Source organism: Elgaria multicarinata, chromosome 6, assembly GCF_023053635.1.
Source record: "Elgaria multicarinata webbii isolate HBS135686 ecotype San Diego chromosome 6, rElgMul1.1.pri, whole genome shotgun sequence".
Taxonomy (NCBI): domain Eukaryota; kingdom Metazoa; phylum Chordata; class Lepidosauria; order Squamata; family Anguidae; genus Elgaria; species Elgaria multicarinata.
Window position 1 is genome coordinate 20,767,778 of NC_086176.1, and position 26,933 is coordinate 20,794,710.

The following is a 26,933-nucleotide window of genomic DNA, read 5'->3' on the forward strand; positions in this document are numbered from 1 at the left end:
CATTGTCATCAAAACTATCAACAGGGAGATAATCTTGGGGGTGCACTGTCCCTTGAGGATCCTCTTCCTCATTACCGGTGGAGGCTTCCAGAGCAGCTGCTTCCTGAGGTGGTCCAAGGAGAGGCTCACCACCAGCCTAGGATCCCTCTGTGTCCCCAACCTCCTTCTCTGCTCCAACATTTAATTATAGCAATTGAATTCATTATTCATAAAGTGCTGCAAACATCTAGGCACTGATACAAGGATTTCTTGGGGCATGACAACCCTGCAGAGATGGGATCACGTGGATGGGCGTAATCACAAAATGTATGAGCATGGTTTTCAGAAGGGCGGAACGTTCCACATTTTTCTTCCACGGCCTTCAATTGTCAAGATGATCATCGTTTCAGGTTTAGAATTCATAGAATCATAGAATAGCAGAGCTGGAAGGGGCCTATAAGGCCATCAAGTCCAAGCCCCTGCTCAATGCAGGAATCCACCCTAAAGCATCCCTGACAGATGGTTGTCCAGCTGCCTCTTGAAGGCCTCTAGTGTGGGAGAGCCCACAACCTCCCTAGGTAACTGGTTCCATTGTCATACTGCTCTAACAGTCAGGAAGTTTTTCCTGATGCCCATCCGTACTTGTTTTCCCTTGAACTACCACTAGGGTTATAGTGAAGCTAGGATGTGCATACACACATGTGTGTGTAAAGAGAAGAGAAAGAGAGGGAGATATTCCAGATCCCTCCAAGAATTTTCAGCTTTGGTTTTAAAAATAAAATGAAACAAGAAGTCGCCCACCATGATAGGTTACTTTGCACAATACACATGTAAACTCAGTTATTGATGTATACATAATAGATTAAAATATAAAATATCTGTGCTTATTATACTTACTCTTCATAGGTTTATGTACAAATGCCCTATGCCTTTATATATTAAACTATTTTTAAAAAATTTTACTGCAACAAATACACAGGGCTCTCTAAGCCTATGCGGCAGGGTCTTGCTATTTACTGTTTTACTCTGTACAGCACCATGTATATTGATGGTGCTATATAAATAAATAATAATAATAATAATAATAATAATAATGTAGACAATCTGCATCAAATGGCATATTTACATTTGGGTGTTGAAATTAGAATATTAAATATGTAGATCTCTTATAATTAACCGTATTTCCCACAATCATAGTGGACTTCTATAAAACTATCGCAGATATATTGCTATATGTTTAATTTTTTTAAAAAAAAAATAAAGCTTGCAAATTAGAGTATCTATTCATCACTGACAACCTAGTTTAACTCTCTTTTCTTAAGATTTCTAGTCTCCCTCACAGATAATTGTAGGAGAAGTGTTAGGGATTCCTAATAGAGAATTTTCAGCACCATCACTAAACTACAGTTCCAGTGATTCTTTGGGGAGAAGCCATGACATTTTAAACCAAGGATGGAGAATCTGTGGCCCTCCAGATATTTATGGACTACAACTACCATCATCCTCACCCATTGACCTTGCTGGTGTGAGCAGATGGGAATTGGAGTAGAACATTTGATGGGCCATGGTTTCTCCATCTCTGGAATAAAGAGATACAAAACCAATATAAATTTGTAGTGTACATATGCCTGTTTTATGTGCTTACCACATATAGACTGGTTCACACAACATGATAACCCACACTCAAGGTTGAGTGTGGGTTGTCATTGAACCGTGGGTTGTTGTTGTTGAAATGTGGTTTGCTGTGTTGTCTGAACAAAGCCATGCTAACAAACCATCATTTGCTAGCCATGAACAGCCCGGAGTTCACAACCCAACAACAAACCATAGGTTCTCTTCATGCTTTGTTCATGGTTAATTGTTCATTGTTAGCCCAGCTGGGCTCAGACAACAAAACAACCCACTTTTCAACAACAAGGTTCAACAGCAACCAAACTCAACCCATTCTCAACCTTGAGTGTGGATTACTGTGCTGTGTGAAACCAGTCATAGGTTTATCATGACCACTAAATCTGAGTTAACAGATTAATGCCTACAAATATAACAGATAGAGAACCTGATGTCTTCATTTGCAGAACAATTTGAAAGGTTACTAGTGTGATCCTATACATGCCTGCTCCAAAGTCCCACTGAGTTCAAAAGGCTTACCCCCAGGGCCGGTAGTACCATAGAGGCCACTTAGGCGGCCGCCTAGAGCGCCAAGGTAAGGGGGGCGCCGAACACCACACCCGGAAGCTGCTCTCCCACAGCAGCTCTGAGAGGGCGGCTTCCGGGCGCACCGTTCTGAAGCCACCCGCACGCCCTAGCATCCTGGCTTCACTTCGGCTGCGCGTCCACCCAGCTGAAGCAAAGCCATGCCCACCCCTCAACTCCAGTGTCCTGGTTTCACTTCGGCTGGGTGGGTGCCCAGCCGAAGCGAAGCCAGGATGCTGGGGTGGGCAGGCAGCTTCGGAACGGCACACCCGGAAGTCGCTCTCCCAGAGCAGCTTCTGGCCAGGCGTGCCGTTCCGAAGCCGCCCCACCCCCGCCGCCCACCCCCACCCCAGCATCCTGGATTCGCTTCGGCTGGGCGCCCACCCACTGCCACCCCAGTGTCCTGGCTTCGCTTCGGCTGGGCGGGCAAGATGGCACCCTGCTCCCAGGTATGCTGGGGTGGGGGTGGCAGTGGGTGAAAGCAGCTCACCTGCCTAGGGCGCAAAATAGTCTGGCACCGGCCCTGCTTACCCCCAGGTAAGTCAGCATAGGGTTCAGCTTTAAAACTTGACCTGAGTATCCAATCAATAACATTGATTGCTGCCAATTGGAGTGGCATTTCAAGTTCCCCAGAAACACATTGAATGCTAGCTAATCATCCATATTGCCATCCTGCTGTTTTCCTTCAGTAGATTCTCCTGTAAGGATGCATAAGGACATAGTTCTACAAACCACTGCGCAACCACGCCTTTAAAGCAGGGGTAAATATAAGAACGGAGCCCATCACAGACACCACCAAAAATAGCCACAGGAAGATGCGGTCGAGGACCTGAGCTACAAACTTCCAGTCTTGCACTACCTAGAAAAGAGAATGGTAGTCGTGAGTTTCATGCTTATTATATACAACCAAGGAGGTGCTTTGAAATACACTTGGAATTTAGCTATCATTTTGTGCTGGATAAACCACACACATACACACCTCATGTAGGGGTCCCTTTATCTTTTCCCATGCAAGGACAAAAGCAGCTGGAAAATATTTTGAGCAGACAAGTGCCTGGCAAGAAATGAGTTAAATATCCCTTTACACAGATTAGTTATGCCTGAACTTTAAGAGATCCTGAGTGTGCATACTTGCTTTAAAATTTCAAACACATTGGTAGATCATGGGGATTTTAATCTGGAAGAGGTAGACTGTTCAAGACTGAAGTCAATCCATTTAAGAGATCAACATACCTGCCTGATGAAGTGTTCCTTTTTAACATGCCTGGAGATATACTTGATGGAATCCGCAGCCTTTTCCAAGAACGCAATCACAATTTTTTCTCCATCCTTGAATTGTTTGTATTTATGTTTTCTGGCCGGCTTTTGTTTCAGCGTCCCTTCAGGTTCGAAGAATGAATAGCGATCTATATGTCCTTTCATGCACAGCAGCCTGGGGAGTTTCTGGAGGAAGAGTCTTTTCACCCACGGAGCCATCGGATGGTAAGTTGCAGACGAACGATGATGCACATTAATTACGAAAACCGTCACGATGATGGAGAGGGTTACAAAAATCATGATGAACAACAAGTATTCGCCGATCAAGGGGATGACTTTGGAGGAAGACGGGATGATTTCTTCAATGACTAAGAGAAAAACAGTCAGGGAGACCAAAACGGAAGTCGAGAGCGATAGTTTTTCTCCCTCGTCAGAAGGCAAGTAAAAAACAAGCACCGTTAAAAAAGATAATCCTAGGCATGGGACGATTAAGAAGAGAGTGTAAAACAGAGGGAGGCGTCTTAAAACAAAAGAATAGGTTATGAAAGGGAAGGAATACAACCCGTCTTTTCGGTTTCCCTTCATTCCTTTTGCATTTAGGATTTCCCACTCTCCATTATCAAAGAAATCTGTCCTGTCCACATTTTCGTCTACTAGGATTAAGTCCACCATGTTACCATCATAGGTCCATGATCCAAACTTCATTGAGCAATTCTGCCTATCAAATGGGAAGAAGGTCACATCCATTGTGCAGGAGCTTTTATAACTTGCTGGAGGTGTCCAGACTACTATCCCATTATATTTGACGATTGCTTTCGTCATCAACGAACCTTCAAAGCGGCCATCAGCACTGGAAAGGGAAGAGAGAGAAAAAACAAGTTTCTTCATTGTTCTTTCAAGATGCTGGTTCCAATTATTTCTTTTACTTTCCATTTCTGCATTCAATAGCTTTGGTAACAATAGACAGGTAACGAGTATGCAATAAATTACATCAAGTTTCAGCACTCTTCAAAACTCAATTACATGGAAGTTATGGTGTTCCTGTGCCCTGGGAGCTCAGAAATACGAACCACCATGGCTTGAAGCTTTAAAAGACAAGCAAATACCAAAGATGCAAATATATGAGAAAAATATTCCCTACATCAGAGGTGGTAAAAAGGTAGATCTTTGGGTGATTTGCAGTAGGTTCAAAGAGTTGGTTTTGACCTTTAAAGCCCTAAACAGTTTGGGATCAAGTTACTTGAAGGACCACCTTCAGCCATATCAGCCTGCCCACACTTTAAGATCAGAAAGAGACATCCTTCTCATTTGCCCACCAGTGAGGGCAATTAGGTGGGTGTCCACACAGGAGAGGGCCTTCTCTGCAGTGGCTCCAAACCTCTGGAACACACTCCGATCGGAGGTCCGCCATGCACCATCCTTGCAGGCTTTCAAGAAGGCCTTAAAAAAGAATTTATTTTACCATGGCCTTCCCATGATGAGTAATTGTTATTGTTGTTCTTGCTGCTATTGTTGTTCCTTCTGGTTTTATTGTTGGTTTTATTGTTTTAATTGCTGTTTTATTGTGATTATGTTTTTATTGCTTTTAGTATTTTTAATATTTTATTGCTTTTAATATCTTATGTATTTTATTGTTGTGAGCCACCTTGTGAGGGCCTTTGCCCTAAAAGGCAGTCAAGAAATGTTTTAAGTAAAGAAATAAATTAGAAAGGATTTCTGTCTCCCAATTGTTTAAAAATGGCAACAACAAAATTGTTTCATTTTCACATAAATTAGGCTGCTGAAATGAGGAAAAATTGGGGTAACCAGGAGTGGACTTTTGCATGAAAGGGTTATGAGCTCTGGCACTGAAAACAAATTTGTTAACTCAGAATGTGCCAAGAGGTACCCCTGTTCTTTAATTCTATAACATTAATTCTTTAATTCAAGCAACTCGTGAGTGCAACAGCACCTCCCCACCTATGTGGGAGGAGAGACTGAAAGAACTGGGCATGTTTAGCCTTGACAAGAGGAGACTGAGAGGAGACATGATAGCACTCTTCAAGTACTTTAAAGGTTGTCACACAGAGGAGGGCCAGGATCTCTTCTTGGTCCTCCCAGAGTGCAGGACATGGAATAATGGGCACCTGTTACAGGAAGCCAGATTCCAGCTGGACATCAGGAAAAACGTCCTGACTGTTGGAGCAGTACAACAATGGAACCAATTTCCTAGGGAGGTTGTGGGCCCTCCCACACTAGAGGCATTCAAGATCCAGCTGGACAGCCATCTGTCTGGTATGCTTTGAGGTGGATTCCTGCACTGAGCATGGAGTTGGACACAATGGCCTTATAGGTCCCTTCCAGCAGTACTATTCTATGATTCTATGTTCTACAGCAACTGGTATATATAAGCATACTGCCTCTGATACTAGAGGTAGCATATAGCCATCAGGACTAGTAGCCATTGTTAGTGTTAACCTCCAGGAATTCGCCCAATCCCCCTTTAAAGCCATCCAAATTGATGGCCATCACCACATCTTGTGGTAGTGAATTCCATAGTTGAATTATGCGCTGTGTGAAGAAGTGCTTTCTTTTATCTGTCCTGGATCTCCCACCAATCAGCTTCATGGGATGACCCCACTGGGTTCTAGTATTATGATTGAGAAAAATGACTCCCTATCAGCGCATTCTCCACACTGTGCATGATTCTGTACACTTCTATCAAGTCTCCCCTCACTCGCCTTCTCCTGCCCCTACTCCTTTTCCTCCAACTACTTCCTGGATATTGCCCACCCTTCCCCCACCCCATTCTAAAAGGCTGAAACGCCTCTCCAAAAGCTTAGGCCATGTCTTGATGGCGGCACTTTGGCGCCACGAGCCCTCGAACCCCCGCATTTGCGCTCCTTCGTGTTATCCCCACAGCAAGGAGTGCAAATGTGGGGTTTCAAACCTCACCAGGAGGAGGAGGGGGGCCTCATGACACCTTCTTCTCCCTGTCCTTTTTTCCCCTTCTCCTTATCCCCAGGCAGGTTCCAGGATGGAATGAGTACCACAGGCTGTCCCCCTGCGTAACTGTGCATTGTTGCACGGGCACTGCGGTACATCCCACATCCTCCACGTTGTTGGTTTTTTATCTTTCTTTTAACTTTTTCCCTTTCATGTGCTTCTCTGGCATGGGTGTCCTTCTGCCCAAGCCGGAGAAGCACGGAGTTGTGCCAATGCCCATTTGGCTCACTGGTCCGCCCCTTCCTTTCCCTTCCTCCTGTCCGGCCATGGCGACCAATCAGGGGTCACCATTGGCCTGGACATGCCTCTGCTAAAAATCTGGCAAAATCCGACGGACGGCAAATGTCTGTCGGTGCCTTGCTCACAGCAAAAAGTTGCAGTAAGTCTCCGACTTTTTAAATTCGAGGCTTCGGGGGAATGCCCTGGGACAGCTCTGTGATGGCGGTTGCGTCATATAAGTGAACTAGTGGCACTGTGGATCCATCCTGGAGCTTTCTCCTCATCAGGACAAGCCCCTAGATATTTGCCAATTAAGAACTTGAAGCTACAGCATGCCAGTATGGTGGGTATTTGGCTTCTGACCCTGCCCACCACTGGAAAGCAGCCCACAAGAGCTTCTCCAAAATTGGATTTGGCCCTTGGGCTAAAAGAGGTTCAACAACTCTCATCTAAGCCATTATTTCTGCCCCCCCTGATAGTGTGGGAGCCTTCTGTTAGTCTTTTGCTCCCTTTGAAGTCCTTGTAGTGGAAATGTGGAAGACCTTTGCATTTCGAGTTAGTGGTGCACTTGTTCCCTTGCCCGTGTCCAGAGTGCTGATTAGCCCTGTTTATGGAGTTGAGTGCCTTTTCATTAGTTCCCAGAAAATTGTGCTGTTGATGCACTTGTAGATAAGCCTCTGGCAGGACCTCAGGATAGGTACTTGTGGTTTAGGATGGCTGAGAACATTATCTTCTAGGCTGGCAGCCTGCATATCATTAGGTCTAGTTTATTTCCCCTCCCCCTGCAGCATGGATGAAATCATTGGCCCATGTCCAAATTGGGAGGGATCAAGGGGATAGGACAAAATTCCTTGGGACCCTCCCAAGGCAGAACCTCGCCATAGCACGAGTCGAACAGGTTTTGCAGGGCTAGATCTTTATGGGATCACGACTGCTGCTGATCTTATCGTGATAAGATACCAGGGTTCCCAGTAGCTGAAAGTAGTTGAAAACGCTTTATGCTTTTCAGGGATCATCTTGCTTCTTTCCTTCATCAATTGGTGTGTTCATTGCCTCTGAACATCCAAAAACAACCATGGCCTATTGACAAAACCACTGGCAAAACAGTCCTTTGAAATTTTGAAGGCGGATGGCCCAAACATGGGGTGAAGGTTGTGAACCCCTTTAAAATATATGTGAGGCCCTGATCACCCCATTTTGCCTTTGGCCCTTCCCATTATTGGAACGCAGCCCACAAAAGCGTCTTCAAAAATGAATTTGGCCATTGGACTGGAAGAGGTTGAAGAGTCCTGCTCTATAGCCACCCACCTTTAAGAGACAATTTGAGAGAGAGAGAGAGAGAGAGAGAGAGAGAGAGAGAGAGAGAGAGAGAGAGAGAAATCTATGTACCCTTCAATTTATTTGTGCACATTCTGCTATTACCCTTGCCAGTGTCTTTCCTCTTTTATGTTGTCTTCACTCTGTTGAAATTTAGACTGTAAGCTCCTTGGAACAGGGACCTGTCTTTTTGTTTACATTATTTTATACAGCACCATGCATACCAATAGGGCTATGCAAATAGTAAAAATAATAATAATCTACCTCTGATTTTTTCTTGAGTCCCTTAAACTAGGGTATCCATTTACGCATTGCCAAAACACAAGAAGAGAACACAGATTTGCCTAATATTTACATATGCAAATTTAGATGATGTTAATGAATAAATAACTTCTATAGTTTAACTAGAAATAAAACATATCTCAGACTGAAAGGTAGGGCACATGGGCACACTACCGTGTACATGTAACACACGTTCCAAAATACTATGCAATGAGTGTGAGCATTCTTGTACTCACTTTTCAAACAAAACAATATCTGGAAGCCAGAGAGATTCAGATGGGACTCGGATTGCTGTGATCCCACCATAGTCTTCAGGATTCCAGCACAATTTGTGGTCAATCCATTCCTGCAATAATCAGCAAAAGAGGCAGGGTTGCATTTTCAATTTCACCACTAGCTGATCATTCCAAGCCAAAAAACAAACTCAGAATAATCCTTAAAGATGGCCCAATTATACATCCAAACTCAGCCTACAGAAGAAGCACATTTCACAGAGGGGTTGTGGCTGTAATGACCTGACCCCATCAATTGTTATGACCCCTTGCCTGAATCTTTAATCTCTTTAAAAGTCAGCATAGACCCCAGTACCCTGCTGAATCCCCCCTCCCACATGTGAAATTTTCTACTGCCAATCAATGTTGGGAATATGGACACTGTGGGTGGCTATGAGAGGGGGGTGCTTTTCGGCAATGGCCGCATGATTTTGGAGTACTTGTACCAGGGAGATGTGCCTGGTGGCTACTTCCTATGTCTTTTTGGTACCAAGCCCTTTACAATGTTATACTATGCCATTGCATTATACTGTGGTTTTCACATGATTGATTATTCTGTGATGTTCAATTTTTTACACTATGTTCTTATTAGTCATTGCTCCACTGTTTTAATCTCCTGCTCTCCATTTTAAAGAAATTTGTTTAGTTTTGATAGTTGTCTTATTTGCTGCTTCTTAGTTTGTCTTACTATAATTGTGATTTTAATTTTTTACTTTGTATGTCACCCAGAACTCTTGTGATTGGGCTGCTGATAAATTAAAGCTGAGTCAGGTCATTGGTCCATCTAACGCAGTATTGTCTATACTAGAGGTTGGAAATCTTTGGCCTATGGATGGATACAGCCCATGGGGGTTCATCACCTGGCCCACCAGCCTCTTCCCCAAGCTTTGTCTCCTCTCCTGGCAGAGAAAAGCTCTTCTCTCCGAGCAGCAAATTGGAGATAAGAGATTTTCCATGCTGAGCAGTGAGATAGGAAGCCTCTGTCACTGTGCAGCAGGGAAAAGCCCTGGGGAGAGGGGTCAGGGTCCATGTCGATTTCTACAGATCAAGCTGCTGTTAATGGTACAAGAGCAAGCCAAGTCACCTTTTTCTGGATAGCTTACATTGGTTTCATACTGCACTGCAGAAACCAAACTGTCATGTCTAGCCCTGCTCCCCCTGGCTTGGAAGAAGGTGTTTCATGTGATCAATCAGAATCAGCCTCTGAAGTAGAGGAGTCGGCACCAGAAACAGGCCAGCCTGTACCAGTGCGGGAGAAAGCACTCACAAGCTCTTCACCAGCTGGTGAACTCTCTCCAGAGCTTATCTCGTCAAGGGCAAACAATACACAGTCAGTGGGAAGCCAACATTCTTCCGAAGGAGAGAGCACGTACAGGATGGCCGATCCTAGAGTACGTCGCAGACTAAAATGGGTGGAGCAAAAGGCGAGAGGAAGTCAGCCCAGTTCCCATCACATCAGAAGTCGCCTCAGAACTAGTCTCTCTGAAGTTAAAAAACAAAAGGCGTTCCATTCTTCTTGAAAGGACAATTGTCTCGCTTAGTTTGCATAGTTTTGCCTAGGGGTAGTTCCAAGAGATTAGACTCTCTTCAGGTGGGAAGAGATGTTTATTGCTTGAATAAAGCTTTGTGGATTACTTAGCAGGCTTCGTAATTGTCTCCCAAGGAGGCAGGAGGTTTTGAGAAACACAACACTATCTCAGAATGGCATCAGGCTTACGGTAATAAACGAAAAGAAAGTAGCTCTCTACTTATATTTATTATTTATAAGGTTTTTTTGGTTGCCCTGTGGGAATGCAAGAGAAAGAAGAACGATTGTGCTAACTAAAATCAATAAGAGCAATGAAAGCATCTTCCTGTTGAGAATTCAGACACAGGACTCTTACAAGATCCAAATCCCCATGAACTGCAATGTACTTCATGCTACTCGAATAGTTAAGGGGTTTTCAAATGCCCTCTCCCTTTGCATCACTTGTGATATGCATTGCAGATTTGAATATTAACTATTTACTCCTCTCTACCTTGCCTTCTCTAGCAACAGGACAACCATCTGTCAGGGATGCTTTAGGGTGGATTCCTGCATTGAGCAGGGGGTTGGACTCGATGGCCTTATAGGCCCCTTCCAACTCTACTATTCTATGATTCTATGAGGAAGGAATGGACGCAGCAGCCTGCCAGGGATTGAGGAGAGGTAGCCCCAATCTTATGCATGTAAAACTCCCACTTTCCCTACCAGTAACGCTGTAGGGTGGTGGAAACCATGGGACCTGGATTCATACTGTAATAGAATTGGTAAGGGAGAAAAACATGGACACCCCCCCCCCCCAAACTAGCATGCCATGTCTCCAGCCTACCAGGATCCCTGTTCCCTGAAAAGGGGCGGGTGGGGGGGAAATCCAGTGAGCCACTTATAAAACAAGAACTATGGTTTATTTTACAAGGAAGGAGAAAGCCATGAGAAGAAGCAAAACAAACATTCCAGTGAAAGAGAGGGCAATCCTACAGTCCGGAGAGAGGATTATAGGATTCTTAGGGACTATAGGATTTTGAGGCTGTAAACATTGCTAGCACCTCAGAAAGGAAACTCCAAAATCTGATCCCTTCCCTCGCAGCCACCATGGGGAAAATGGTGCAAGCTGCTTTCCAAGGTCACAAAAGCGGTCTTGGAGAGAGGTAAAAGGGGGCATTTCGGTGGGCAGGGGGAGGGGAGAGGCCGGGATCCAAGAAATCCTATGGCCTCTCCAGTCCCAGCTCAGCCCTCATCCATGTGCCTCCTCAAAGGCCTTTCTAGAGGGGAAAAAATGCAAAAGTGAGGACAGAGAGGTGAAGAAGGTTTCCTGCACTGCTGGCAACGGCCTGGCAAGGCATTAGATGTTTATAAGCCTCTAAGATCAGAGGCTTCTGTCTAATGAGGGCAGAACCCATAGGATCACACCGCAAACTATTTACAGTAAGTCTCTAAACAATAATACAAAGTGAAGAGAGTCCAGGGACAGATCTTCACCAAGCAGGATACGTAGGGTGACCATATGAAAAGGAGGACGGGGCTCCTATATGTTGAACAGTTTTATTGAAAAGGGAATTTCAGCAGGTGTCATTTGTATATATGGAGAATCTGGTGAAATTTCCTCTTCATCACAACAGTTAAAGGTGCAGGAGCCCTGCCCTCTTTTAAATCTGGTCACAGTATACCTGCAGTATAGCTCCTGCAGCTTTAACTGTTGTGATGAAGAGGAAATTTCACCAGGTGCAACATGCATAAAAATGACACCTGCTGAAATTCCCTTCTCTATTCAACTGTTAAAGATACAGGGGCCCTGACCTCCTTTTCATATGGTCACCCTAGGATACGACACTTTGAAAATGGTTTGAAAACTGTCTATGGAGTGTGTCCTGGGCCCCAACAGTTGTCACTGCTGTTATAAACTATTTTAAAGCAGTCGTGTAGATCCTGCCCAATAGTTATATAGTAGACAACGGTAGGTTATTTCTTAAAACTTGTATCTAGCTGTGCACAGTCCAAGACTCAGAACTAACTGTAGGCAGTTGGTTGGTTATCAAGCATCTACTGACAGGTAACTGAGGGGAATGCTGCTGCTGCTGCTCTTTTCTACTCTTCCCTCAGTCTCCTCAGAATCTCTTTTCCATCTCTGTCTTTTCCTCTCCACAATTTCCTCAGAACCTTTCTTCACAATCTCTGTCTCCTTTTCTGTCGTCAGAACCTCTTTCATTTCCCAGAATCCACCCTTCTCCCATAGCTCCTCAAGGGCAAAAAGCATTGAACTCCAGACACTCCACCAGAGGGCTGCGTGCTTCCTTAGGAAACGAGTCTAACTACTTTCAGTGCGTTTTGAACCCTTTCCTCACCCGCTGTTATTGTGTCCTAGTTACAGCTTTTCCACACATAGGACTTTTCCCCTCCCCCAGTGTTCAAAAAGATGTGCTCACTCACATTTTGAATGTGGAAAAACCACACGGGGGACAATTTGGAGTAGAGAAGTGGCAAGGAGGGAGAGGGTTAAGCATCCTTCCCCTCACTGCTTCTCCACTCCAAATCCCTACCCACAAGTGTTGTTTTAGAGACAGTGAGCTCTGTCACACCTGCTTTTTTTCCTGTTAAGCATCTGCAATTTCCACCTCCGTTTTATTAGCGCATCAAGCGCTGGTCACTTTCACATGCATGCGTTGTTGCGCTATTTCACCTTGTTTACCTTATCACCTGCGCTAGTTTGCACTTCCTGGTATCACCGCCCCACCCCGCTACTTCTCCTTTCCTTCAGATGGATGTGGGCACCTTCCTCCATCCCTGCTCTGGTTTTGTTGTCTAAAGTTTAGCGATTTAGCGTTTCATTGGCTGGGCACCTCATACAACAGGCAAAAAAGAAAAAAGAAAAAAGAAAAGAGGGACGTTGAAACAGGTGGATGACAGAGCAATGAGAATGGGGTTGGAGCAGTGAAAGTCCATTCGACCAACTAGGCGTGCTGGGGGAGAACTGCCCCCGCCCTCCTCTTTCGTCAGCAAGACCACCCTCTAACAGACACACTCCCAAGAAGGGTCATTCTGTGACATAGCAACATCGGGAGAGAAGGGGAGTTTTATCTCATGGGGAGAAAAAATCTTCACTTTCCCCACCTCAGAAAAACACGGAAAATGGAAGGAAAGAGGTGAGATGACTGCAGGACAGTGACGTCGTCGTGTGAGGATCACGGAGCAAAGCGGTAAACAAAACAGGATGAAAGTGCAATAAAACGCTGGTGTGATGGAGCTCGGTATCAGGACTCCATAATACAGATTTGCACAGTTTGTAGTGAGACCTTCATTTTCTTAATTTCATGTCATTATTCCTAGCTAAGTGATCCTGCATAACGTGCTAAAAAAAATTCTTCCTTCACTTTGAAGCTTACACGCTTCAGATACTAAGAATCAATTACACCCTGCAAGTACGTGATGCATGTTTAATTCTTTCCATTACTTTTCACCATGCAGCTTCTCCGACACTTCTACATTTGCTTTTGTGCCCTGCTCTGTAGGCAATTTCACCCACGTCTTTAATCTAAGAAGATACCAAAGAGCAGAAGTGTGGACGTTCTTCTCAGTATGTGAACAGGGTATTCCTAGGAGGTTGCCTGGAAAGGCGCAATCGCCTCCCATTCCCCTCCCAATCAGAACCTATCAGGAGGAAGTGCTGCCCTTGTGCAGTCAACCAACACCACAGGAGCAGTCATTTGTATTTTATTTGCATTTTATTTTTTGCTTTCCTGTTGTCAGGAGCTGCTGGGACCTGTGTACAGCTGCCCCATGTGGTGTGGCAACCCATTGAACTGGAGGTGGTGGCAACTTCTCCTGTTGACCTTCAAAGCTTTTCACGGTCTAGCTCCTGCCTATCTCTCCTCTCTCATCTCACACTATTGCCCCGCTCGTGCTCTTCACTCCTCTGATGCCATGCTTCTCGCCTGCCCAAGGGTCTCTACTTCCCTTGCTCGGCTTCGTCCATTTTCCTCTGTTGCCCCTCACGCCTGGAATGCTCTTCCAGAACACTTGAGAACTACCAACTCAATCACAGCTTTTAAAACTCAGCTAAAAACTTTTCTTTTCCCTATAGCTTTTAAACTTTGAGTTTGTTCTGACTCTATACTGTTAGCTTCACCCTTCCCGGTGCCTGTTTACACTTCCCTGTGCCTGTTTGCATTCTCTTTCCCTCCTTATTGTTTACTACAACTTTATTAGATTGTAAGCCTATGCGGCAGGGTCTTGCTATTTACTGTGTTATCTGTACAGCACCATGTACATCGATGGTGCTATATAAATAAATAATAATAATAATAATAATAATAATAATAATAATAATAATAAACTTCTCAGTGAAGGCCTGGACTGAATTCACTTACCCAATTTATTTAAAACTTTTCTATCCTGCCCTATATCATTAAGATCTCAGGGCGGCGTACAGATAAAAGCATACAGTATAAAACAATAAATATACACAGCTAAAAACAAATTAAACCATGAACCAAGTTAAAACAATATATAATTTAAAAGCAGTAAAAACAATTAAAACAGTTAAAACAATGTGCCATCTTAGTGAATTTAACCATCAAAGGCTTTGTTAAAAGCCATTGGATCTTCCTGTACGGGAAGGCGTATAAGAGGGCTTCCTGCTCCAGCAGTGTCGTGTGTGTGTGCGTGTGCGCGCGTGTGTATGTATAATATTTTTAATCTGCCTAATAACAGATATTCTCTGGGTAGATTTCAAAAAGCTAAAAGAGCAAAATACAAAACAACAAACAACATAGGAATAAATATATAAAAACAGGCACAACATCCAAACTCTAGAATATCTGGGGGGAAAGAAAGGTCTTTGCCTGGCACTGTAAAAATAACAATGTAGGCACCAGGCAAGCCTCCTTGGGGCGGGCATTCCTTAAAGAGGGCATCACAATGGAGAAGGCCCTCTTTTTTGTAGCCTCCTGTCTAACTTGCTGAGCTAGGGGGAGGTAACTGGATCTGAAATCTGAAAATGCTGCAAATGACTGCTTCAGGTGGCAAAGTATTATTTTTAACTCAGTGGGGTTTACTTCTGAGTAGGCATAGAATTGCACTCTAAGAGGATATCCATCTTTCATTTTGCTTTCTTTCTGCTAATAATTAAGCTGTACATCAACAACCTGGGCCACGTCAGGTGTTTTGGACTACAACTCCCAGCATTCCTGACCACTGACCATGCTGGCTGGGACGGATGGGAATTGAAGTCAAAAACATCTGGAGAGCATCAGGTTGGGGCCTTCAGTAAGTGCCATAATATTTAGCCAAGGGGACAGAATCCACATTGTTTGCAATGACAACATGAAGACCACCCCAGTAAGCGATGGGATCGTATTCCAGTATATGAACAGGAACTTGCAGTTAGCCGTCTTTTAAAGAAATTAATTAAAAAGTGGTTGTCGTTTTACATTGACTGAAGAAAGTTCAAGTCAACCAAATGATATTAACTATCACCCTTGTGCCCTCCAAGAGAGAAATAATAGTCCCCGAGGGCTGCTAGGTCGTGCCTTGCCAAGAGAGGAAGCAAAGGGAATTTTACACGTCCTCTCCTGCAGTACAACTCAAGCTGACCTGAGCTGCAGTCAGGCACGTCGGGAGCTCTTCAGAAAGTGAGTTTTTGTGCTGCTTTGAATTCTGGTGGCTCGTCTTAGCCCCAGTTCAGCAAGCCTATTGCCAGAAATTGGAGGAAGGAGAGTGGATCATGTAAGACACTAAGGGGGGGGGGGGGGATCCTACACATGTTTGAACAGAAAGAAGTCCTACAACTCCCAGCTGCCCTGGCTGGGGAATGCTGGGATTTGTAGGACTTTTTTTCTGTCTAAACATGAATAGGATTGCATTTGCTGCATTTATATCCTGCTTTTTTTCCTCCTACATATACAAAGCAGCGTACATAATCCTCCTCCTCTCCATTTTTATCCTCACAACAACAACCCCGTGAGGTAGGTTGGGCTGAGAGTCTGTGACAGGCCCAAAGTCACCCTGTGGGTTTCCATGGCCGAGTGGGGACTAGAACCCGGATCTTCCAACTCCTAGTCCAACACTTTAGCCACTACACCACACTGGCTCTCCTTTGTGCCCTAAAATGGCAAAAACCTAAATACAAGCAACCTGAAGTGATATGTGGTTTAGAATAAACTGTAACAACTTCACATGTGAGTTTAATGTTATTTAGTAAGTTAGCTTTATATTAAATGCTAATTTAATCTCAGTCAAAAGTGCCAAGTAGTTCTCAGCCATTTCAGTGCCTTTGCGCTCATTGGCCTAACACTGAAGGGCAGGTGGATTTCTTGCTGAGCTAATGGGCAGGAGAATAGCCATGCCTGGGTGGATGTTTGTTTCTTTATTGAGACATAAAAGAACTTGTGACTGTTTTTTTTTTAAAAAAAAAGTGAGTGCTGAAATTTTAGGGAAGAGTATGGTAGACCCATACAGCTCTTCCCCTGGCCCACCCACCTCCACGTGGTTCTACCCTGTTTCTCAGCCACCAATAGTGTAGTAGTAACTTTTGAAGTGCAGGTGCTCATCATGAGAGTCCTCATAGCCACGCCCCCAAGGATAGTCCAAAAATTGAGGCATCTATGGGGGTCTCTTAACTTGTTCCTTCCAAACCCCATGGCATTGCAGCTGCAGGGTGGAAGCGGCAAATCTCCATGGCAGCAAGCATGGGCTTTCTGGACAGGACCAGAAGCCATTCAACTCATCAAGCCCAACTCTTGCTCTCTGCCTGGCCTTCCTGCGTATCCCCCAACCTACCCTGGGCCTTGCCCTGCCCAGAATGCCCCCCGCCTCAATGCAAAGTGAGGCCACCACCAACAGAAGGTGGTGACCTTGAAGTGAAGGGGAAAGTTGTGGTAAGTCAGCTTTTTTTTTTTAAGTGTGCAGTTTTGGGGGGAAAGCCCGTGGTCGGTGTGAGTTGGCAGCTGCGTCGTATAAACTACACAGCGCCTCTGCACAGCCACCATGGGTATACAGGGTGTGTAGAGAGCCCCAACGTTGTTCCACATCAACAAATCAGTTCTATGAGCTTTCATTTCCACCAGGAGCAGCTCTTTTGTAAAGCTAATGGGTCTCAATTGCCCATTCAAGACCACCCACCCACAAAATACACTGCATTACAACAGAGAGCAATGTATTGTTGCCGGGGAAAATCCATTCCTCACCCTCTACCCCAGCTACTATGAGGAATGCAGCTAAGCTCAGAATGAACAAGGAATCCTGAAGGAGGTAGCTGGTGACGTCATCATCCCTGCTAATCAAAAAGTCCCCACTCTTTGCCCGTGTGAACCCTGGCTCCACTACAACACTGCCAATCACTAGTAAAGTGGTAGCAGACTGCTGCACTTCAGAAGATTGGACAAATTGCTTCAGCAGATGCAGCCTGCAGGGAAAAGGCTTTCAGCCCACACTGCTCTGTATGGCTGACAGGAAGCAGCATGGCCACTGGAACAGGTTCTCCACTGAACCTTTAAAAATAACTGATGACCCACAATTGAGCTGGTTAAAACTAAACTGATTTATTAACTGTGTTTCCCCCTCTCTTGCTGGACCACACTGCCCAAGGGCAGCTGCACGGCATCAAAGGAGGGGGGGGGAGTCTGGAAGCTGCCTTGTCCTTAAGAGGGCAGCGCACACGAATATTCACTGTGCCTGAATGCCACACATGCAGGACACTGTATCTCCTGGAAGAATTACACATATCGGCCAAACCAGTGGAGGCTGGTGGCTCCCATTTCAGTGGGGCTGTGAATCCATTCTGGGTTTCAGTCAAAACCAGCCAGAACTCTAAAAGAAGCTATCGGAGGTGCTGAACTCTATCCCCCTCAAAAAGGCTCAGTACCTTAGATAGCTCCTTTAGAATCCTGGCTGGTTCTGACTAAAACCCAGAATGGATTCAAAGCCCACTGAAATCGGAGTCCCAGCCTCCACTGGTCCAACTGTCTCTATTTACCTGAGGGGGTTGTTTTCCAAGAAGCTTTCTTACACATACAAGCCAGTGGCTTTCTTTCTTCCCTTGGTCATACCACGTTTGGGGTGGGGGTTTTTCTTCTTTCCTCCAGAGCAGACTTCCCCCCAACCAGGTACCTTCTAGATGTGTTGGACTACATCCCCCACCTGCATAGCCAATGGGGTTGTAGTCTAACACAGCTGGAGGACATCCAGTTGTGGGAGGCTAGAACCGATACATTTAACGAAACCTGACCACAGCTTCTCCGAGACAGCAGTGACAACAGTTACTTGTTTCCGATACCAGAGCTCTGGTTTTCTTACTTCTTTGCCTTCAGAGAACCCCCTCTGCACCAACTTCTCTACCTCAGGGAACACCTGTGAGTCTGCCATGAAACCTCTGTGCATTAGAGAAGATTCTGGAATACACAGTCAGTTCCCTCAGAGTACTGACCAGGCCTATTGGGCCTCATTGTTGCCTTACATGAACTGGACCCCAGAACACACCCACAATGTGTCTGTTGTATTAAAGGTTCACTAAGGGTACAATCCTATGCATGTTTAGATAGAAAAAAAGTTTTACAACTCCCAGCATGGCTGGCTGGGGAATGCTGGGAGTTGCATCATCATCATCATCCTTTCTACACAGCCCCATAGCCAAAGCTCTCTGGGCGGTTTTCAAAGATTAAAAACCATTAAAAATACAATGTACATAAAAACACAGGGACAGTACATGAAGAGACAACATCTAAAACAGCTTTGAACAATCAACCGTAACCATCAGACAAATCCAGGAATTGATTAAAACTCATCATAGGCTGCTGAATGCCTGAGAAAAAAGTAAGGTCTTAACCTGGCAGCGAAAGGATGACAATGTTGGCACCAGGCAGGTCTCATTCCAGAATTGGGGGGGGGGGCACCACTGAGAAGGCCTTCTCCCTTGTTGTGTTCCCAGCCTCCCTTGGAAGACATACCTAGAGGAGGAACTTAGATGCTGAGGCTGAGCACAGGTTCAGGTCAGGAGAGGCGCTCCATCAGGTATTGTGGTCCCAAGCCATGTAAGGCTTTATAGATTAAATCCAGCACCTTGAATCAGGTTCAGAAGCATATAGGCAAGCCAGTGCTTGCAGACCAGAGTCAGTCTTATATATCGGCCCTGTAGGACTTATTTCTGTCTAAACATGCACAGGATTGTGCCCGTGATCTATCAACTTAACAGACCATAAATCAGCATTACTCTCAAGTTGTAGCCCGGTTAGATCATAGTATCTGGGAAGTAAGTCAGCTTATATTCATTTGAGGTCAATGGGCCTAAATTTCCTTAAATTCAAGAACCCCTATCTCCATACCATTGTGGAACATTTACATGCAGTCATCAAAATTCATTGATTATTGGCAACCATGAAGTACTCACAACAAAATATTTAACACACACACCTACGTATAAATTACCTGTTTCAGCCATACATTTGTTGTCATTAGCTGATTCTTTTCATCCTGTGCAGGAGAAAGGAAAGGAAGTCATTGATTTCTTCTGAAGAAATTCCCCACCCCCACCCCACAGAGACAGCAACCTTTCCAGAGTTCTCCATAGTGTTGTGTTCTGCTTTCCATATAAAATAGTTTTGAGTAACACTGCCAATTGTACTTAATGTAGGAAGGTAGAGTTACTAAGCAATTGCTAAGGCAGCTCTTCCACTTGTGTTACAACCCTGGCTTTGGGGGCTATTCCTGAACCTTTTATAACTGCATGACTGAAAGAAATCCAGTTGTTTGGGCTTTGCCTTTCACAGTGGTTGTCAGGGACTCCAGGGCTTGATTGGGAAACCTCACAGCCCAAGGCCGGAACATAGCCCTGTCAGCTATCTAGAGCTGCTGGTGCTGAGGCCTCAGTCTTCCTCAAACATAGGAGGAAGAGCTTCTCTAAACAAGCAATTTCTAGCACATTTGTGACTGGCCACTCACGGGAGCTGGAGGGTTTATTTCACAATGTCAAGCATCCAAGGCCCCTCCAGCACTATCCCCTGGAATATCTGGGGTGGGTGGGTTGTGTGTGCAGGTTTTAAAAACCCAGAGATAATGTAGCTATATCTGGAAAATCGCACCATCTTCCAGTGTGTCATCTCAGCATTGTGCTATAATTATGCCACCAGGGGCTTGTCTTGACAAGGGGTTTACCCTGGGGTGGAACTGCAGTGGCAGGAGGTCATCACATGATGCAGCTGCCATTGTGAAACCATCCAGGGGCAAACTCCCAAAGCTCCGGTTTTAAAAAGTTGGGCACTTTTTAAATCTTGGAGCGAAGTGAAGACGGCATCTGCCGTCTGTCCCCTTGCATCAGAGTTGTGTCAGAGGAGTGCCCCGGCTGATGGCGACCCCTGATTGGTCGCCTGACCGGGACAGAGGGGAAGGGTGGGCCAGCAAGCTGAATGGCCACTGGCCCACCTCTGTGCTCCTGCAGCATGGAGAAAAGCTGAAAGAAAGGTCAAACAAACAAATAAAAAAACAGGTGCGGGCACCCCAGTGCATGGGTGCGGCACCTCCTCTGAATAAAAGATTAAAAAACACACAACTGGGACCCAAGGAGACACGGACGTCTGGTGCACAGGCACAGTGCCTCCTCCAAAGCAAAGGGTTTTTAGAAAAACAAAAGGAGGAGGAGGCGCAAGCGCCCAGTGCACGGGTGCTTCTACTCGAAAGCAAATCCCTACGCTTGCTCCTTCGCATGGGGATAATGCAAAGGAGCGCAAATGTGGGGCTTTGGGGGCTTATGGCGCCAAAGCACCGTCGACAAGATGACTCCCAGATGGTGTTGTCTTAGTAAGTCAATTGAGCACATGATTGAGCACATGGAGCAGGAAGTTAAATTTCAAACCACATGGCCGCCCGTGGAATGCTGCTGATCCCATCCAAGACACGTCACATCACAAGTCCTGCCCTCAAAAGTACGTCACTTTTGTCCTGCCCCGAAAAGTACGCCCATATTTGAAAATCCGATTGAACTCCAGCAACGACAGATAGCGGTAATGCGGTGTAAAACCAAAACTGGCGGTGTAAAACCAAAACTGGCGGTGTAAAACCAAAACTGGCGGTAAATCGCAACCACGAAGATGCGCATTTTCGGGTTAAAACGTCGGTGCTACGGCGAATGGACGGCTGCGTGAAATGTGAATATGCACATTTCAGTCAGGGAAAACAAGCCATATAGATGTGCAGATAGTAATGCAGTAAGGCAGCGCTATTTTTTAGAAAATGTAGAGAAGCCTGAAATAGGAGTGTGCACTGCGTGAAGAAGTACTTCCTTTTATACTTCCTGAATCTCGCACCAATCAGCTTTATGGGATGACCCCAGTGGGTTCTAGTATTATGAGAGAGGGAGAAAAATGTCTCCCTCTCAGCACATTCTCCACACCATGCATAGTTTTCTATCATGTCTCCTGTTTCTCACCTCTTTTCTAAGTCAACAGTCCCAGATGGTGAGTCCCTCCATTGGTTCCTCAATGGTGAGTCCCTCCAGCCCCTTGCCCTTTTCTTCACTTTTTCCAGCTATACAACAGTGACCAGAGTTGTACACTGTTTCCCAAGTGTGGTCACACCATAGCTTCGTATAAGGGCAGTATGATATTGATCGTCTTAATTTCCATTCTTTTTCAAATTATAACTAACCTGGATTTCTCCTTTTCCACAACAGCTGTATACTGGATCAACATTTTAATTGAACATTAATAGCATTGGGGGCAGGGGGAGGACAGGAACAAGAGTACCATTGTCAAGTTCCGCTTGAGGAAAATAAATGTGCCCATCCCTGCCCAGAGAAAAGGGTCTGCAGATTACCTACCACGTCTACTAGCTGGGATATCTTTAATCCAAAGTACACCCTTATGGTATCATTGGAATGTTTTACTGGTCTGATCCATTTCTGATATCCTTGAAATAAGTGCCTCAAAAGGGCATCTTCATTCTCTGCGAGTGAGCTGAACACAATAAAAGCTGAAAGACAAAAAAGAAGGGGGAAGTTGTAGATAGATAGGGAGGTAACATACAGAACATTGCACCAAAACCAAAGCCAATGGCCTGTGGTAAAAAATCTAGTTCTTGGCCTCAAAAAGAACCATTAAAAAGAACGGTGTACTAACTCCTGTGGAAAGTATTTTATCATACGTGACCTCAATAGATGGGCATGCACGTAAGGGACTGTTTCATGTGTCTACAATTTTATCACTGTTGTAAGAGGGAAACCCAGGGAAGGGGAGAATTCAAAATGGTGGCTCACTTGGATAGAATTAAAATGAAGGGATAAAAAGGTCAATAGATGAGACTGAGCAGACGGACTGTGCATAAAGAGAGAGACTGCACCAGTAAATCTAGATCCAGCCAAGGATTCTGACAGACTTCCTTAGAATTCTTGCACAAATCATGCTGTCTCCTTCGTTGTCCGCAACTAGAAGCAACATTTTATGCCAGTCCAGGTCCAGGCCCAATTCAAAGTGCTGGTATTGACATTTAAAGCCCTAAACGGTTTGGGGCCAGGTTATTTGAAGGAACGCCTCCTCCCATATGTACCTGCCCGGACCTTAAGATCATCTACAGGGGCCCTTCTCCGTGAGCCCCTGCCAAAGGAAGTGAGGCAGGTGGCTACTAAGAGGAGGGCCTTCTCCGCTGTGGCACCCCGGCTGTGGAATGAGCTCCCCAGAGAGGTCCGCCTGGCGCCTACACTGTACTCCTTTCGTCGCCAGCTGAAGACCTTTTTATTCTCTCAGTATTTTAACACTTAAATTTAAATTTTACTGTTCTAACTCTGTGTTTTAATCTTATATCAATTTTGCTGCGTGGCTTTATCCTGGTTGTGCTTTTTATACTGTATTTTGTATTTGTGCTTTTAACATGTTGGTTGTTTTATTATGGTTTTAATTTTTGTGAACCGCCCAGAGAGCTTCGGCTATTGGGCGGTATAAAAATGTAATAAATAAATAAATAAAATAAATGGAGGGCAAGAGTTAGGGTTGGTGCTCTAATGCCAATGTTTCAGACCATAGATCATCCTGCCTCGGCGGCACAGAGCTGATCAGGAAAGTGGGGCTCCTGAACTGACAGCTGTGTAGAGCAGCCTTCTTCCCCAACCTGGTGCCCTCCAGATGTATTGGACTAATATGCCCAGCAGTCTTGGCCATTGCTAACTAGGGTTGATGGGAGTTGGCGTCCAACACATCTGGAGAGCATCAAGTTGGGAAAGACTGTCATAAGCCAAAATTAGAAAAATTGTTTGAATGAGGTCATGAATGCAATAGTTGTGAAGAGCTGGGGGAGAGACAGAGAGAGAGAGAGAGAGAGGCAGCCAAAACCCACAAATCCCTTGGTTTACCAAAAAAAAAAAAAGTGGGTGAAGAGGGAAAAAAGCATGACTGTCCTGTACTGATAACCTTGCTCCAGTAATTATGAGGCATAACAGGATAGAAATAATCACAATAAATGCTCTTACCATTTTTTGCTAGCTCACTCTTTAACCATGAATGTGTCCAAGAACAGCTATTCAGTCCTAGCCGAATCATGCCTGCAGCTGGAATCTAAAACAGCACACAGAGTCCAGGGAAGGGCTTTAGCCTGGTAACAGGCCAAGACTGACAATGTCCTTTGGAGATTTCTCTCCAAGAATTTGGCAGATGACAATGTATTAAAAATCCACACTGTCGTACATGCATAAATTGGGCCATTTTCAAAACATTACACTCTTGTGGAACTATGAAGCCGTGTGTGTGTGTGTGTGATTGTGCTAATGGATATTTTCTAGTAGGCCAGAACGGCAGATCCATAAATTCTGTAAACCAGTATTTACCCAAAGGCAGGACATATTCACATCAAGGCTATTGAGACAAATGCAAAGCTTTTGGAAACAAGACTCTGCCACAGTGCATTTCCCACTAGGAAAGGCAAAAGTGTTGTAAATAATCAGGCTGCATTTTTGCTTTATAGTAACTAAGGACGTAAGAGCCTTGGCTTTCCAATGCAGTGCCCATGGGCGACAATGTGCCCAAAGACAGAATCATAGAATAGTAGAGTTGGAAGGGGCCTATAAGCCCATCGAGTCCAGCCCCCTGCTCAGTGCAGGAATCCACCTCAAAGCTTACCGGACAGATGGTTGTCCAGCTGCCTCTTGAAGGCCTCTAGTGTGGGAGAGGCCACGACCTAAAGTTTCCTGCCTCTCTGGAACAGTGGCCTGCTGCAAAGGGAAGTTTTGCCCTCCAGCGACATCTTTATTTGGGTTCAAAAGAACAGCTTTGTGTTTTGGAGCTCAGACCCCACTTCTGCTTCCACTTCTTGCACAGTTTTTCTTTAATCTTTACCAATTTGCCTCCTGAAAAAATGAGGGTTTTGTGACCACCCATGCCCAACATGGCAGCCATATTACAAATGGGCAAGCCCCTACCTATAGTAGCCATTTTGTGAGAGTGCCCATGACACTCTCTCACAATTCCAAATGTGCCCACCAACCCAAAAAGATTGGGACCCTAGTGCCCTATTATTCCAGCATTCTGTGGGCACAGCGGCCAACCAAATGCCTATGGGAAGCCCATGAGCAGGACATGAATGCAAAAGCAAAATTCCATTCATGTTCCACAGCAACTGGTATACAAAGGCATACTGCTGGAGGTAAGAGTACTACTGACATGATTTCCAAGTGGAAAATGTTTCCCTCCAAAATGCAAATTGTTGACTATATTCAGGATTCACAGAAATTGGACCAGCAGTTCAACTCTTGCTTCTGCCATGACCTCATTAGGTGGCCTTAATAAGACATTATTTCTCTGTCTCAGTCCCTCCCTCCATTCACCAATGTGCGATCATAACACTGCTCTTCTTACTGGTTTGTTGTAAGGGATTACAGTGCTAATGTATGTGAGATACTTCGAATAATCTGCTATACAAATGCGAAATAGTGTCGTTATTAGATGGTTATAAAAGTTGCTAATCACCCAATCTTATTAATGTTTACTCAGAGGTAAATCCTACTAAGTCTGGGTAAGTGTGTATATAGGATTGTAGCCACAGGATTGTTGCTGGTTTAGAACTAACACTGCCTGCCCACATGCCTGCTTGCTTTCCACCTACTCCGCCTGTATATTAAATATTTTGTTGTTATGTCATTTCTTGGGTTTTAGGGTGTTCTATTTTAGAATTTGCATTTTTGCTGATAGTTTTATATATGTTGTAATTTGTAAATCTCCCAGAATGTTCTTTTAGACACATATGACCGGGTGCAAATCTAACAGAGGATAATTAAAACAGATTCCATGGGATTGGGAAAAGGGGCATTGTTTATAAAAACATTATCTAGACCTGTAATCCTATGTGCATGTACCTGAAAAGCCCCATTGAAAGGATTGTGATGTAAATCTCCAATGCAGAACCTGCAAAAGGCGGCTTCTGGGACTTCCCATTCCCAGGGATTTAGCAACAATAAGCAGTAAAGCAAACAGGAAAGGCTTTGGGCAGATTGGTGAAGTAAATTTGCATCTGATACCAACATTCATAATGTCTATTCAGTGAAACAGACAAATGATGCTTATTAGGGTGACCATATAAAAAGGAGGACAGGGCTCCTGTATCTTTAACAGTTATATTGAAAAGGGAATTTCTGCAGGTGTCATTTGTGTATATGGAGAACCTGGGGAAATTTCCTCTTCATCACCACAGTTAAAGCTGTAGGAGCCCTGCCCTCTTTAAAATCTGCTCACTCTAGTAAAGCTCCTGCAGCTTTAACTGTGGTGATGAAGAGGGAATTTCACCAGGTCCTCCATATATACAAATGATCCCTGCTGAAATTCCCTTTTCTATGCAACTGTTAAAGATACAGGAGCCCTGTCCTCCTTTTCATATGGTCACCCTAATGCTTACAGTCTTTTGCTATTCCCATGAAAAGCTAGATATTTCTTCTAGCCTGAATAGTCCTCCTTATACTTCTATTTAACAAGCCTCTCTCACATGTTAATATTTGATCAAGGGTAGTTGGAGTGGAGAGAATAAAACTATGGTCACCATTCTAACTATATTTGTTTTTATTTATCCCTTGTGATACCCTTGTTTCTCCTTCTTCCTTCCCCTCCACTGTCTTCCTTCCCCCCCCATTCAAATTTAGGATGCAATCCCATACACACTTACCAAGGAGTAAGTCCCACTGAACTCAATAGGACTTGATTCTGCGTAAACAGGTATAGGATTGCACTCTAAGAGTATAAACTCCTTCAGGTAGAGAGCTATCCTGTGCCAATGTTTCTCTGTAAAGCACTATATATCCTGAAAGTTGTACAGAAATAAATAAATAATAATTTATTCTATATAAATCATTAATATATAGTGAACTGTCAGTATATATTATTATTATTAATTATAATACTACTAGTAGTAGTGTTAGGCTTTTATCTGCTAAAATTCCTTTAATCATCATAACATCAGTTACTTATTAAAAAGTCTTCTCAAAGATAAGGCTGTTGACTAGAAGATGAAATACAATATTGAAATGAGCTACTAGTTACCAACTATATCTTATGTTTTTATCTCCCAAGTCTTTTGCTTAACACACACACGCATGCACACACACACAAAAGTATTTCAGACTTGCTTAAACAGCGAGAACCAGTGGATTTTTAACATATAAATGCATCTCTGAGTTGTTGCAAGCAGACTTGCATCTGGCACATTTTAACCTGGATGAATTGCACTTACCTGAACTGTTAGCACAAAGAAGGAGGGACACTATAATTAAAGCTTGCACCCCCATCGTTACAACCTCATCTCCCACCGGATTTCTTGATTTTCATAGGCAAATGACTTACATCCGAGAAATGAGTTAAGACAAAATAATTCTAAACCGTGACGGCTAATAGGCTGGAAGCGGGGAGAACAGCTTTTGAGCCTTATCTTGCACCACTGTGAAGCTTCTTAAA

The 26,933-nt window shown here is 44.4% G+C and overlaps 1 protein-coding gene across 1 annotated transcript; it reads right to left on the minus strand.

Annotated features, from left to right (window-relative positions):
* Window positions 1-2,573: 2,573 nt before the first annotated feature.
* Window positions 2,574-26,933, minus strand: CHRNB3 (cholinergic receptor nicotinic beta 3 subunit). The gene is made up of 6 exons (XM_063129123.1): window positions 26,713-26,933; window positions 21,830-21,981; window positions 19,444-19,488; window positions 8,469-8,578; window positions 3,406-4,279; window positions 2,574-3,031 (listed from the first exon to the last, which is right to left on the minus strand). Exons 1-6 carry the CDS (start codon window positions 26,765-26,767, stop codon window positions 2,897-2,899), a joined length of 1,371 nt encoding a protein of 456 aa, XP_062985193.1. The 5' UTR covers window positions 26,768-26,933; the 3' UTR covers window positions 2,574-2,896.